The 15815-nt window shown below is 39.9% G+C and overlaps 1 protein-coding gene across 10 annotated transcripts in view; it reads right to left on the bottom strand.

Annotated features, from left to right (window-relative positions):
* Nucleotides 1-9068: 9068 nt before the first annotated feature.
* Nucleotides 9069-15815, bottom strand: part of NTNG1 (netrin G1) — a 290609-nt gene continuing 283862 nt past the window's right edge. For 3 of the 10 annotated variants that reach the window (XM_043490712.1, XM_043490711.1, XM_038414810.2), the window contains one exon: nt 9137-10541. In XM_043490712.1, coding sequence (XP_043346647.1) covers nt 10315-10541 — 227 coding nt within the window. In that variant the 3' untranslated portion in view covers nt 9137-10314. Of the gene's footprint in view, nt 10542-15815 lie in introns of all 10 variants that reach the window. The other 7 variants (XM_043490713.1, XM_038414815.2, XM_038414814.2 and 4 more) reach the window with 4 other exon arrangements.

Genomic DNA, 15815 nt, shown 5'->3' on the forward strand with positions numbered 1-15815 from the left:
CAGAATGGTCCCACCCCTGGTTTGACAACCTCTGCGTGGTTGAGGAGGATGAAAGCCTCAGGGAAGGAGAACATCCCCCTGGAGCCAGAGGAAAATGATCCCATAGTTGGGGCTCTCTTTCCAGATGATGATGTGGTATCCTCTCGCACTGAGGATACCTCTCTGGTGGAGGGAACTCCAGATATTAGGAAGACACAGGTATTAGTTATGGGGGATTCGATCATTAGAAACATAGATAGCTGCGTTTGTGATGATCAGGAGAACCACATGGTCACCTGCCTGCCTGGTGTGAAGGTTGAAGATCTCTTGAGACATCTAGATAGATATGCGTAGTGCTGGGGAGGAGCTAGTGGACGTGGTACACGTAGGTACCAATGAAATGGGGAAGGATAGGAGAGAGGTACTGGAGGCCAAATTTAGGTTGCTAGATAAGAGATTGAAGTCCAAAACCTCCATGGTAGTATTCTCTGAAATGCTTTCAGTTCCATATGCAGGGCCAGTTATACAGGCAGTACTGCAGGGTTTCAATGCATGGATGAGATGATGGTATTGGGAGGAGAGGGTTAGATTTATTAGGAACTGGAGAAACTTTTGGGAAAGGGGGAGCCTATACAGGAAGGATGGGTTCCATGTAAACCACAAGGGAACCAGATTGCTGGCGCTTAAAATTAAAAAGGTTGTAGAGCAGTTTTTAAACTAAGGGCTGGGGGAAAGCCGACAGGTACAGAGGAGCATGTGGTTCAGATGGAGATACCCCTTGGGGGAGGATCTATTAATGCAGATTCCCTATGTCCTAATAAGGAGGAGATGATGGAAGACGATAAAATACAGGTAGGATTTGATGAGAAACAGTCAAAAGAAAAAAAGTCCCATTCAATTACATCATGTAATGGCAGACAGCTAAAAAGTGACAAGTTTTTAAAGTGCTTATATACCGGTGATAGAAGTCTAAATAATAAGATGGGTGAACTAGAGTGCCTCGTATTAAATGAGGATATTGATACAATAGGCATCACAAAAACATGGTGGAATGAGGATAACCAATGGGACACAGTAATACCAGTGTACAAAATATATTGAAAGGACAGAACGGGTTATGCTGTTGGGGAGTGGCACTATATGTGAAAGAAAGCAAAGAATCAAATGAAGTAAAAATCTTAAATGAACCAAACTGTACCATGGAATCTTTATGGATAGTAATTCCATGCTTGAATAATAAGAATATAGCAGTGGGGATATATTATCGACCAGCCGGCCAGGATGGTGATAGTGACTGTGAAATGCTCAGGGAGATTAAAATAAAAAACTTAATAATAATGGGGGATTTCAATTAGCCCCATATTGACTGGGTACATATCTCCTCAGGAAAGGATGCAGAGATAAAAGTTTCTTGACCTCTTAAATGGCTGCTGCTTGGAACAGCTCGTCCTGGAACCCACAAAAGGCGAGGCAATTCTTGACTTAGTTGTAAATGGAGCACGTCCAAGAGGTGAATATAGCTGGACTCCTTGGTAATAGTGACCATAATATTAAATTTAACATCCCTGTGGCAGGGAAAACACCACAGCAGCCCAACACTGTGGCATTTAATTTCAGAAAGGGGAACTATACAAAAATAAGGAGGTTAGTTAAATAGAAATTGAAAGGTACAGCACCAAAAGTAAAATCCCTCCAAGCTGCATGGAAACTTTATAAAGACACCATAATAAAGGCTCAACTTAAATGTATACCCCAAATTAAAAAAATGTAGTAAGAGAATCAAAAAAGAGCCACCATGCCTAAACAACAAAGTAAAAGAAGCAGTGAGAGGCAAAAAGGCATCCTTTAAAATGTGGAAATTAAATCCTAATGAGGAAAATAGAAAGGAGCATAAACTCTGGCAAATGCAGTGTAAAAATATAATTAGGAAGGCCAAAAAAGAATTTGAAGAACAGCTAGCCAAAGACTAAAAAAGGAATAGCAACCCCCTTTTTAAATTACATCATAAGCAGGAAGCCTGGTAAACAACCAGTGGGGCCGCTGTACAATCAAGATAATAAAGGAGCACTCAAGGACAATAAGGCCATTGCGGAGAAACTAAATGAATTCTTTGCATCAGTCTTCACAGCTGAGGGTATGAGGGAGATTCCCAAACCTGAGCCATTCTTTTTAGGTGACAAATCTGTGGAACTGTCCCAGATTGAGGTGTCATTAGAGGAGGTTTTGGAACAAATTGATAAACTAAACAGTAATAAGTCACCAGGACCAGATGGTATTCACCCAAGATTTCTGAAAGAACTCAAATGTGAAATTGCAGGCCTACTAACTGCAGTCTGTAACCTATCATTTAAATCAGCTTCTGTACCAAATGACTGGAGGATAGCTAATGTGACGCCAATTTTTAAAAAGGGCTCCAGGAGTTATCCTGGCAACTACAGCCGGTAAGCCTGATTTCAGTACTGGGCAAACTGGTTGAAACTATTGTAAAGAACAAAATTGTCATACATGTAGATGAACATAATTTTTTGGGGAAGAGTCAAGCATGGTTTTTATAAAGGGAAATCATGCCTCACTAATCTACTAGAATTCTTTGAGGGGGTCAATAAGCATGTGGATATAGCGTACTTAAGATTTTCAGAAAGTCTTTGACAAGGTCCCTCACCAAAGGCTCTTAAGCAAATTGGTAACTAGTTGGTTAAAAGATAGGAAACAAAGAGTAGGAATAAACGGTCAGTTTTCAGAATGGAGAGAGGTATATAGTGGTGTTCCCCAGGGGTCTGTACTGGGCCCAGTCCTATTCAACATATTCATAAATGATCTGGAGAAAGGGGTAAACAGTGAGGTGGCAAAATTTGCAGATGATACAAAATTACTCAAGATAGGTAAGTCTCGGGCAGACGGCAAAGAGCTACAAAACCCACAACAAGGTTGAGATAACTGGTGTGTAAAGGCTTTAGTTTGGGTGGGTCAGACTGACCTTTTTTTGATTTTTACAGCACGGAGATATGTTAGATATACATATCTTTCTTGATGCACCTTTAGGAAAATGGTAGTTTTGAGCTGAAACTGTTGTCAGCCTCTCAAATGTGTAAGTTGTTCATTATTTTTATTACTATTTCCTGCATGTCTCTGAGTCTGAGATCAGAACTGAGCCCATAGTTAGTAGAAGGGAAACCTGGAAATTGTTCAGAAATAACTAAGTTTGGATTGTTTTGCCAAATAACATTTGGGTTTAGAGTCACATTACCTCAAACTGTAATCCTACAAGCTAAGCAAGGCCAAGCCTGGTCAGCACTTGGATGGGAAAACTTCAAGGAATGTCTATTAGATTCAGAAAATAATAATGGTAGTTCAGCAGCAGGCACTATACCCTCTGATCTAGTGTACGACCATGCCCTCAGTATGGTGGTATTCTAAGTTCTCTCTAAACTGCATGGTCGCAAAGCAGCCTATTAAGTGCCGTGCAGGTGCTCAGGGCTGCGGTGGGGAGAGATGAATTCTCCCCCAGCCCTGGAGCTGCTGTGGCACCCCTCCCCAGGCGTTGACCCAGCCTGGCCCAGTGGTCACAGCACTGGCTCCTCTCCGGACCCTCCCCCGCGTGCTTCTTAGCCAGCTGGCTGAGGCCTCCTCTCTCTGCCTCCATCACCAGCAGGTAGCAGCCGCTGGCCAGTTGCGCACAGGGCAGAGGGAGGGGGCAGAAAGGAGCCCACATCTGCTGTTGCTACTCTGGGCTGCCAGTGAGGGATGGTCTGCCGCTTTGAGCTCCCCCGGGGTCTGGAGCCTGAAGGGGTTGACCATCACTGGCGGCCCGGACTGCGGATGGACTTGCTGTGGCCTGGGGAGAGGCACCCCTCCCCCGGCCCCAGCCCAGTTCCCCCCGGAACTGATGTGGACAGAGGAGAGGCGCCCAAGCCCAGGCCCCCTGGACCTGCCAAGGATGGGGAAGAGGTGCCCCAACCCAGCCTCCCCCGGACCAGACGTGGCCCGAGGAGAGGCACCTATCCGGTGGCCCAGCCCCAGGGCTGCTGCGGCAGGGAGAGGTACCTCTCCCCCACCAGACCAGGGGAAATCTTGGATCTGACTCCCGGGAAGAAGGCCAGAGAGAAGCTGACAGAGGCAGCAACCACATTCTGTCCAGCCCTAATGCATCACTGCCACAGATGGTCCAGGTGCCTGCAGACCAGGATGAAATGTGAAAGGTGCTGCTGCAGTGGGAGAGAGCTGGGGGGAGTCCTCTCTCCCCACCATAGCCCCAGGGCAGCCTGCACCCTAAACCCCTCACTCCCAGCCAGAGCCCTCACCCCCTCCTGCAACCCAATCCTCTGCCCCAGCCCTGAGCCCCTTCTCACACTCCTACCCCCTCAGCGCCACCCCCGCCTCATGAATTTTGTTATGTGCACCAATATGGAGGTGATGTGTCACACATCACCTCCATATTGGTGCAGAAAACACAAATTTTTCTGCACCTGTGTGGAAAAAATTTAGAGGGAACACTCGTGGTATTATTATTACAATTTATGTAGCACTAAAGAGGTTTCATTTTTAGTAAAAAAGAAGGGGGGAAGGTTCCTGTGCCAGGAAACTGGAAGGTGTGCTTTTTCAGATAAGATATAAAACAGAAGTCATGACAGTTCTGGACAACTGTGCCTGTATTTCCCCTCTGTGGTCCCTTAGGGCACCAACTCTCGGCTTGTTGCTCCTCAGTCATCACCTGTCTTGGATTGAGACCTGTCTCTCCCTCCCGACCAGCTTTTTTCCAGGATGCTCAGTTCCCTGCAAGCCAAACTGCCTAAACAGGACAGCATCTGTGCTTTGCTTTCTCTTCCAAGGCTTATGAGCAATATAATTGCCAGCAGTTCTAAGTTACCACATAGCCCTTTATAAGCAAACACATTTATTTTTAAGGTGAAAGCAGTACAGAAGGTCGCCAATGTATATATTAGGTGTAGTATACACCCTGTTAATAGGTGTTATGTGCATGATATTAATTTAATATTCATAAGTGTTGTGAAGTTAATCTAACTGAATGTATTATTCTCTTCTCACAATTCTGTTCACTCATGTCAAGTATCCCACAACACTCTGCAAAACTGAAGTCAGCTTTGGAATTAGAAAATAAGAAGCTTGTAAAAGCAAAGATGCATGAATACATTTTTACCAAGTATAGTTAAGGAGTACTTTTATGGCTCATCAACACTTCGACTGTAGTATTCAAAATAAGAGCTGGAAATTTTAGGGAGGTACCTTCACAGACCAGTACCTGGAATGCTTGTTTCCAAAATAAAGATAAGAAAGGTACAGAACAAGAAGTTAAGGAATTAGTGCAAACTGGTGGGTTGGATTTTAGTGACATATAAGAGTGTTGTAACTTGTAAAATCATGCTATAAATACTATTAGCTGAAACTCATTTCTTTGAAGCACACCTTCTATGTAAGTTGAGAACTTGCTTCCCAGAGGGAGGGTATGTATGCCTCCTTTTTGTATTGTATTGCTTTGCTTAATAAATGTGGCTAAATTCAGTTATTTGGTTTCTTGAACATTTGTAAGAACAAGCCGTGAGTGTAATCAAACAATTGACTACACCTTTTAGTCAATACCGAGAGAACATGTTAAAAAATAAAAGTTCCTATATGCATGCTAAAAGCTTATCAGAGGTAACCTTCAGTCTTATGGGACTCAATAGATCAAAGTCCTGCCAACCCTTCCCAGGAAGAATTGGGGCCTCCTTTGGACAGAAGGTCCTGTCTATTTGCTGGATGAGAAAGAAGGCCCGAGTCAGATTAGACTCAGATTCTTTATTCAAAAGTCCTTTTTGTCTGTTGGTTTCTGGAGAATCCAGTTTGAAGTAGTACATGTGAGTCTGTCCAGGTGGTGGTACTTCTCTGGAGGTTTATTTGAGTACATTTGCCTAATTACCCCCTATTGTTCTTAGTTCCTGGAGGAGCTGTGGTCACTCTCTCATATGGAATTATGTAGAATCCCTGGCACACATGATACATAAACTTCATACAGTAAGTTTTCCCAGATATATTACAGGAGATTGCCACATCTTCCCCTTAAAGAACTGGATGACCGAATCCTAGGGAAACCCATTGACTTATTTCCTGGACAGGTTTATTTCTGTGGATGGTGTTTCTGCCATTACCTTTCCTAATTTCACATTTCATCCTGGTCTGCAGGCACCTGGACCATCTGTGGCAGTGATGCATTAAAGCTGGACAGAATGTGGTTGCTACCTCTGTCAGCTTCTCTCCGGCCTTCTTCCCGGGAGTCGGATCCAAGATTTGCCCTGGTGGGCTGGATGTGTTCTGCAAACCATCGTTTCCCACCCCCCCCCAGTCATCAGCATGATACAAGTTCACGAGCTGTACTGTTGTCTGATCCTTATCTCTGAGCTGCCTTTCTTTGCATAGATCAAGCATCTGACCTTCTTCAACTGTTCATAATTCATTCTCCCTGTCTCTCTCTTTTCTCTCTTTCTTTCCCTAAAAGACTGAGACTTTTCTCTGTTCTTTTCCCTTCCATGGTACTTGCTTTCACTGCTGTTGGGACTTATGGTAATTCACCCAGTCATAAATCCCACACGTGCTGAAACCCTATATGTCACAGTTCAGGGCAGTGGCACCTATATTCTCCCCTTTATGGTTCCTCGAGGGTGCCAACTCTAGGCTCCTTAACCATCACCTCTTTTGGATAAAGACCTGCATCCATGGTTTTCCAGGCTGCATAGTTCCATGTGATATTCCCACCAACCAAGAATGGCTAAACAGCCCAACATTTGTGCTTTGCTTTCTCTGTGAAGTTGTACAATAATGTAATTGCTGAAGTTATGAGTTACCACACAGCCCTTTATAAGCAAGCACATTTATTCTGATGTTGAAAGCATTACAGAGAAAACATATAAAATAATTAAAGTTCCTATATGCATGCTAAAAGCTTATTTGATGTCACCCATCAGTCTTATGTGGCCTTAGTGATTGGGGTCTCCTTTGGACAGAAGGTATTGTCCAGTTGCTAGATCAGAAAGAAGGCCTGAGTCAGTGTAAACTCAGATTCTTTACCCAAAAGTTCTTCCTTTGTTTGTTGGTTTCTGGAGGATCCACTCTGAACTAGTATACATGAGCCTCGCCAGGTGGCGGTAATTCTCTGGAGGTGTTACAACCTGAGTGAATTTGCACAATCATCCTTTCCCCACCCCCTCCCCCCACACTGTTGTTAGTTTATGGAGGAGCTGTGATCCCCCTCCCCCATGGAATTATGCAGAATCCCTGGCCCACAATGATATTTCTTAATAGAGCAAGATCTCCCAAAGATATTGCAGGAAGTTGCCATCTGTGTCACAGTGACTACTTGTGGTCATTGAAAGATCCCATAGCAATTTCAACAAGATGAGTCTGTTGTTCTGACCAATTTTCAATATGGGAAATACATTCTGGCTCCCTAAATTCCTCATTGACTTCAATGGAAACTGAGTTACACCAATACAGAGCAGTATGGAAATCTCATTATGTGTATGTGCATTATATAATTATTAATATACTCTGAATATTATAGCAGAACTCACGTTCAAAAATCTTCGGTACTGCAGTTCCTTTACAGTGTGTACAATGCAAAAATAATGAGGTTTGATGAAAATGGTGATTGAAAAGAAAATTCACTTTCCATTGGATGTGTACCTAAAATTAGTGTTTTATTAAAAACAGGCTGACCTATGTGGTGAAATGCAGAAAATGCTTTACAAATATATGAAAAGCTGTGTATTCCACATAGTTTTAGATGATCGTACCTACATGAAATTGAAATGCAGATGAGCTGATTAAGATCTGATATTCATTATACTTTAGTATTGTCTGGCAGAGTTCTGTATAATCAGACATGCACAACATGCTTCCTGAGCACTTTCACAAAGCCTTGACTGTATAATGACAGTTAAAGTGCATCTTTTCCAATAATTACCTGGTCTGCATTCGGTCTGGGCTAATAAACTTCAGGACAACTTAAATTCCACATTTTAATATTAGAAATCCATTTAATTATAAGTAATCTTATATTAGATCTGTATGTCACCTATATTTGCATTTATATTCCTCAGTGTCTCTGCAATATAATTTTCTGTTTGTTGTCTTGAGTATGCAACTAATATAAACCTACAATTTCACGTAGGCCATGCTGGCACACAGCCAAACCTTTAATTTATCTCACCCTTGTTTTGTAAACTAAAAGAGACTGCTGGTGTGATTAGCAAACATTCCATAAGCAGGGCTGAGGTGGTAGCTTGAACAAATGACAATCCAGGTAAACAAGTAGTAATCTCCAGATGGGTTTTTCTAGAAACAAAAACTGTTAAGATATACTGTTTCCTCATGTAGTATTCCTACAAGGAATCTGCCAGCAATGGGCTTTTCCCACCCTGGAGGTGGAGAGGCTATCAAAGAAGGTAATTCCCAAATTCACAGTCTATTCACCACAGGGGAGTAAGTAGCCAAGTAGAATCTATTGCCCTTAGGATTTTTGCCTGTGCTGATTAATTGTTTTCCATTCTAGACTATCATATTGGTAAAATATTTACATTATGTATGATGAAAATCTGCTAGGAAATGAATCCACACAGTGTTGCTGCCTTTTGATTTTCCTTGTCTCTGAAACATTGCCACGGTTTTGGTTTACTCGTACTTTTCTCTCTATCCCTTGCTGTCACACTCAGTAATTGGGTTAATAAAAGGTAGAAACAAGGATTTATTACACCTCGAGCAATACTTAAAACAAACTTTTATTTGCTGGAACAGCACTTTTTATCTACTTGCTGCTGTATATTTTGACACTTCCTCTAAATACTAAATCTGACTTTATTAAAAGTTGAATCACTGCACTTCTTTTTTCTGTGTGTACGGGGTTGTCATTGCTTTTGCTGTTTCTGAGGCAGACTAATGTTTCTATATAAATAAACATTTCATTTTAATGAAGCTTTAGGGGATGCATTTAAGCAGGGGATATATCCACTTCATTATTGTCAATCCACAAAAGTTGCATGATTTAAAGAAAATATTCTGTAATACTTTTGTAAATTAGCCTTGGAATAATTCTGGCAATTACTAGAGTGAATACAGATTTAGGGTTTTTTATAACCTTTTCCTCAAACAAAAGGTATCTTTTTATTCAGAGTGGATTGATAGAGAAGAAAACATGTTAGTTAGTCAGACTTCATTGTGAACTAAATTCTGAAGTTGAATTTGTATTTCATCCATATAGCAGACCTTAAAATGATCAAGGAAATAATTTTTAAAAATTGTCTTAAGAAATTGCAATACAAATTCCTGAAATTGTTTATGCAGGAATTTTTATTTATTTTTTTTATCTTCCAGTGTTAAAGCAACAAGAAAACATTTAGAATGTCCTTTGGTGGAATCTTATTACACTTGTTATATATGTAAACTGATATTCTTTGATGCCAGCACGTTGTCCATACAGAGAAATCTCTGCACAATTAAATGAAAGGAGAAAAGAAAAAAAAAGAAAGATTAAATAAAAAGTAGTAATTTTCTTATCCGATTAGAATTAAATACATTAATAAATTGTCTGGTAACACAAATTGTCAATAATACAAAAAATCTACATTGTACATTATTTCAAGAAAAATAACTTCATTTGAATACAAAAGGATAAATACACTTTTTGTCCTGTAGCCACTCTTGTACAGTAGATGAACACAGCATCTTACTGATGCGGTGCTGCTAAAATATACAAGGATATGACTGTCTTGAGTTTTATTGGGGGGGGGGGGGGCTGTTACACATGTGCGTCACTAACATCAGACAAAGAAACCTTTCAACCAACAAGGGTTACAGAGCAATGTTCACTAAAGCACAGGTTGGAAGGGATTTAGGGACTGAAGCAGGCCAATATGGCAGCTTTAACAGATTTCCTTATACCCACAATGCACTGACAGCAAAGAATGCCTCTATTTGGTTGGTCCACACACTGGGCAGAGGTACAGTAGCGCACCATATCAAAGTGGCAAATGTTTTTTATTTTCCATTTTGGGGGCTTGTCAAAGCCTTTTCAATCCTTTGTACTCTTTGCAGCTGGCAGTGTTGTTTGTAGTAATAGACTTGGCAGCTGCCAACTTGTCTTGAGTCAGAAATTAAGTCTTTTGACTCAGAGTGCAGTCCACAATTGATTAATATGGCTTAGTTCAGTTGGGCCTTCTTAGTTTATACGTGGTTTTCTTTTTTCTTTTTTAAATTTTAGTAGCAAATGCTTGGGTTTTGTTTTGCTTTTTTGTGGCACATTCCTTCTGAAGCAGTCTGAACGCGATGCCATCAACCAGACGGAGCCTAGAATATGAAAAGCCCAGTTATTCCTAGTAGAGCAGTCAGCGGTAATAGAGGGCCATGTGATACTGCCACATTGCCGGAGTTTGGGCTGCAGCCTCCTGGATCCCTTTCACACTTCAACTTCTCACACAAAATGCCAGTGTAGGCTGGAGGACACTGGCATCGCATGTTTTTGAGGCATGTTCCTCCATTCTGGCATTGCAGTAGTTCTTTGTCACATACATTTGCTACAGGACAAGGGGAAAAATAGAAGAGCAGAATAAGCTTAAGTTCATTTGTTACAGAAAGCTTTGAACTTAATTTTTTTTCTCGCCTTAGAGATGTAAATAGATATGTGATTCCAGTTTCTAAACAATTGCAGTTCACTATTTTTTATCATTTAGCTATTTTCCCATAATTTTTTTTGCTGTAATCTTAGAGAATATTATCTTCCATTTCAGACAATTGAATACTAAGTTACTTAGTACCAGCTGTTTGTCAGTGCCTTTATTATTATTTATTGAAATGGAATGCTTGGTGAAGTGCCTTATTTGAAAGGCCAATGTGTATGCTAACATCCCAGAGCTCTTGAAAAACATTAATGGCAATTAAAAAATGCAACACAATGAGGTGAAATGAATAGAACTGTATGAGAAACAGAACTGCCCCTGATACTGAGTGACTTTTATGTATTAATGTTCTGGAAGATCAACAAAAAGCAGTAGGGGATATGGCATGGGAAAGTCAGCATGCTTTATGGGTGTTAAACAATGTTAGTTTACAGAATAGCAGCCGTGTTAGTCAGTATTCGCAAAAAAGAAAAGGAGTACTTGTGGCACCTTAGAGACTAACAAATTTATTTGAGCATAAGCTTTCGTGAGCTACAGCTCACTTCATCGGATGCATCCTTTTCTTTTTTGCAAATGTTAGTTTAAATTCACACACCATGTCAATGTGAGAACAGAGAGAAAGGGCACCATTTTCATTACAGACTTACGTATTTCTTCTTAATTGTGTATGGTGCTTAGATACCAGGGCAATAGACACTTTAGAAATACCTAAGATATCTACTGAAGATAGGGAGGAAGGGTCACTAGGCTTTTTCTTTCCATTAATTAAACAAAACTGGATTGAAACATTCCCCTATAAGGGTGTGTACAGGCATACTGTGCTATTGTCTCACTGTAAATTCTAGATTATATTATAGAGTATAGTATGCTATAGATTATATTCTCATTTTAATAGAATATTTTCAGATTCAAAAGCCAGAAGGGACCATTGTGATCACCGAGTCTCCTGTATAATACAGACCATAGAGCTTCCTCCAAATAATTCCGAGAGCAGATCTTTGTTTGTTTTAGTTTTACTGTAAAGAGGACAAAGGGAGTGATCCTGCACTCCTAACTTGGGCAGAATTCCCATGCAATCGTTAGGAATTTGCCCTGAGTAAAGGAAAGCATGATTGGATCTAGTGTAAGGCCTCCAGGATCTGGAACAATGTTATATATTGCTTAAGCATGTAACATCCAGGGAACACATTAAAGGAGGCAAGGTAGAAAAACAAATTATTCCCAGTCTTTCTGCTGTGAGATATGCTAATTGTTCTTTACATTCCTAGATTTATAAATGCTTCACTTTTTTAAAAGTAAAAATACCATGGTAGCTGAAATCCAAATAGGTGGCCCAGATTCTCAAATTTATTTGGTAAAGCTCTCTGTCATAGGTTTACCAAGGCTATGTGGTGATTTACATCAGCTTTACACATGTTTGTCCCAAAGTGTTTCTAAAAATGACTTTGATTTGTCAAAAAACAAGTTATTTTTTATCTACTCCCCTCTTAACACCATCCCCTTGAACCAAAACAACAACAAAAAAGTTCAACCATCCCAAACACCATGAGTTGTTCTCACCCTTAAATGTCCTTTCTCACATATAATCGCTTTCTAATTCGGTGCATACAAAGGAGTCAAATGATGATGTTGGTGCGCTTCTTCTCCAGCATGTAATAATATGAAAATAACCAAAAGGCAAGTGTTTCTCACTTGACACCTTTCTCAATTATTCTTTCTTTTCAACCAATTGATATAACATTGAAAACCATCCACAATTTCTGTTCAGTAATTGTCTCAACTGTTTATTAAAGTTCAACTAATGCAGAATATTCAGGATATCATGAAGAGGAAGACCATATGTCTGCATTTCAGTGTTCTTTAGTATAGTACACTGGGCTATTTTTACATGATGAATATAAACTAACAGGAATAATAAACAATAAAATAAATACTGTATACAATGGTACCAAATCCAGAATGGTAAACTAAATTTTTCAACATTCTAAGTAAAATTGAATATTTGGTTATGTCTGTTATAATGAAGACCAAAAATGTTTATATATAATCATACAATTTATGTAGTGTTAACAATCATAGCAATAGCAAAGATCAAATAAAAAATACTGTCTTATGTAAAGATAAAGCTGCTGGGCTTTGCTTATTTTAATGTAACAAGTCTCTAACATTTCCTTTGATTTGGGCAACGGTGGTGAAATATCTATTCCATCAATATTAATCATTGTTGGCCTTGAATAATTGAGTAGAAATCAATAATTAATTAAATACCCTTTTTATGTAGAAGATGAGATCTTTTTTCTTAATGTTTGGTTTTGAATCCAAATTAGATATATATACCAACACCTTTGCCTTTTCCAAGTAGCCAATTAAACAAGTTTATTTGCCTACATTTGCTATTAAAAATGTTTTTTTTTGACAGACTCTCTGATTTTTAAGATAGTCTCTGATCTTTTGCCCCTAGTTTTCTGGGTGTGAATTATTGTGGTAGCATTCCACAGTACATTCACTGCTAACTCTATCTGGTCTACAAACACAATGAAGCACTTAGAAATCTAACTGCTATAAAATATCCCCACAATAATTTGCACTTAAAAAATTGCAGATGCAACATCACATAGGATGCTTTTCAAAATTAGGCCCAATATCTCTATTTATATATAGTGTTGCCTTAAGTCATCAAAAGAAGTGCTGCATAAAAAGTTTCAATATCAATGCTTTTTTGTGTACTCAAAAAACTACATAAAAAGGCTAATGAAGGTAGACAAAGGCATAGTCTAATGATCTGAGCAAAGTACTAGGAGTTAGTAATTCTGAGTTTCTAATTCTTGAAATGTCAGTGACTTCTCTTATGAACTTGTCAAGTCATTTCATTTTTCTTAATTTTCTCATCTGTAATACATAGATAATAATTAGGGTTGCTGTGGAGGATGGGGGCAAACAGTTGTGAAAGTTTTCATGAAATTTAATTGCTGGTTTCTGTTAATTTTATATTTGTTTTCATTTTCCAATCAGCTCTAATACCCTAACTTACATCCCAGTGGTGTTGGAAGGAAAGATGCATTGTTTGCAAATTGGCTTTGAAAATGACAAGCCCTATCTACGTTCAAATTACTGTTATTTATGTTGCTACTATTTTATTGACTTAGGACCTGCATTAACTTCTGATAATGTTTCCAGCACATAAGTTGCACAAAGCTATGGATCTGTACTTGAATTGTGACCAAAGTTGCTCACTTAACGAAGCCTAGTCAGCATGATGCAAAAACCAAGAGAAGGGCAGATACATTAGTAATAGTTAGGAAAAAAAATTAAGAGATTTTCCAATCTACTATGTTTTAAATGTTAAATGCAATATTTTGCAAGGAGAGTTTATCCTGACACTTGTATTATTATGTACTTGCTCTCTATCAAACCAACCCAATGATAAACAATAATAAAAATTTAACATCCCCCTACCAACATTGTGAAATGAACAAGGCTCTATTTGTTCTTGTTTCTATTAAATAAATGTCAAGGTGGAAACAATTGTATGTATTAGGCTAGGAATAAGATCCACAAAGTACCCATCCAGCTACTTTAAATTGGTGGTAGTTATTTTCAGAGTTTGTGGTACCATCTTTTGCTTCTATTTATTGACATAATTCAAATAAGCCACGCCTTAGTAAGAGGTCTGCAGTCACTCCTGTGGTGAGAAAAGGACTATATGTAATGTCTTGAATATAACTATGCATGGCTTTCAGAGTCCAGAGTCAAAGCTTTGCCTGAGCAATGCATTTTACATTTTTCTTCCAAGTATCAAAACAAATGTACCTCAGTAATAACCTGGCAGATATCTACTGGTGCCAATTCTGTCAAACTGTGGTGGATTTTTTGCTAATGCACACACAAGGACAAAGATGATCCCACCAAGCTTATATCCTTACCCAGAACTGTAAATCAGGGAACAAATTCACTGCTGGAGTAATCAGACACAACTCCATTGACCTTAAAAGATTAGCTATTTGCTTTCAGTGTTGGAGGCATGGTGCAGTGTGTAAAAAAACATATTAAAATGAGTCATTTTAGGCAGCTTCGATACAGCAGAAACTCAGAGTTACACCTGGGGAATGGAGGTTGTTCGTAACTCTGAAATGTTCCTAACTCTGAGCATGCTTTATGGGACTGGGGTGGACTACTCAGAGCAGGGCTCACAGCTCTGCATTGGCTGCCTGGTGAGTGGAGGTGGGGACAGGCAGCTGGTTCTAGCCCCCTGGCTGCAAGGGTGGTGAGTGAGGCACCTTGGGGGCATTGCAGTGTCAGTGGCTGCGTGGTGCAGGCTGTGGCCTTTAAAACTGAGCTGCTTCTCCAGAGCGCAGTATGCAGGCAGGAGCACAGGCGCCAGCAGCTTATACTCCAGGCCAGGTTTCAGTAGCAGCTCAGGAAATTTATTTCCCAGGCTCTGAACTTGCAAGCTTGTCCCCCTCCAAGCCAGGGGGGAGGGAGAGGGGAAAACAGCATTCACTACTTCCTACCTGTGACTGCCCCCTGCTGTGGCGAGTAGGGGTGGGTGTGGGAACAGGCCGTCCAGTTGTGCCTATCTTTAAGATGCAGTACAGGCACAGTACAGTACAGTGTTTGGGGGTTTTTGTCTCCGCTGCTGTCTGGTCACTTTCGTCAGGTTCCCCATGGTGTCCGGTTGACAGTCAGTCTGTATCTCTGGTGTTCGTATCTTTGAGGTTCTACTGTATACACTAAGCATTCACAGATGACTTTTCAAAATGTGATTTATAGTTGACATCTAAAGGTCAAAACTTGATGATCCTGAAACATCTCAATATAACTTCTAAAACCTGCAAATGTTGTTTGGTTTCTAAAGAACACAGTGAGCTAAGAGATTTTCATGTGGATCTCATTATGATTACTTTAAAAAAAATCACATTCAGAAAACAACCTCCAAAAGGCAAAAAGGTTTGTTTTTTCTCTGTCTCTCTACATCTCCCTTCTCCCTCCCCCCAAAAAAGCAAGCTTGTTTCCCACCACAGAGCAAATGCTCTCAAGATGTAAGAGAAGAAAAGGGACTTTTTTCTCCGCAGGACCATTTATGGGATCATATACTGCTAGTATATCCATCCTAAGGCACAAGTGTCTAGTCTAATATGTAACAAAGAATGAGATGGGAAGAGCAGCATGGAT

The sequence above is a fragment of the Dermochelys coriacea genome, chromosome 8 (assembly GCF_009764565.3).
Source record: "Dermochelys coriacea isolate rDerCor1 chromosome 8, rDerCor1.pri.v4, whole genome shotgun sequence".
Taxonomy (NCBI): domain Eukaryota; kingdom Metazoa; phylum Chordata; order Testudines; family Dermochelyidae; genus Dermochelys; species Dermochelys coriacea.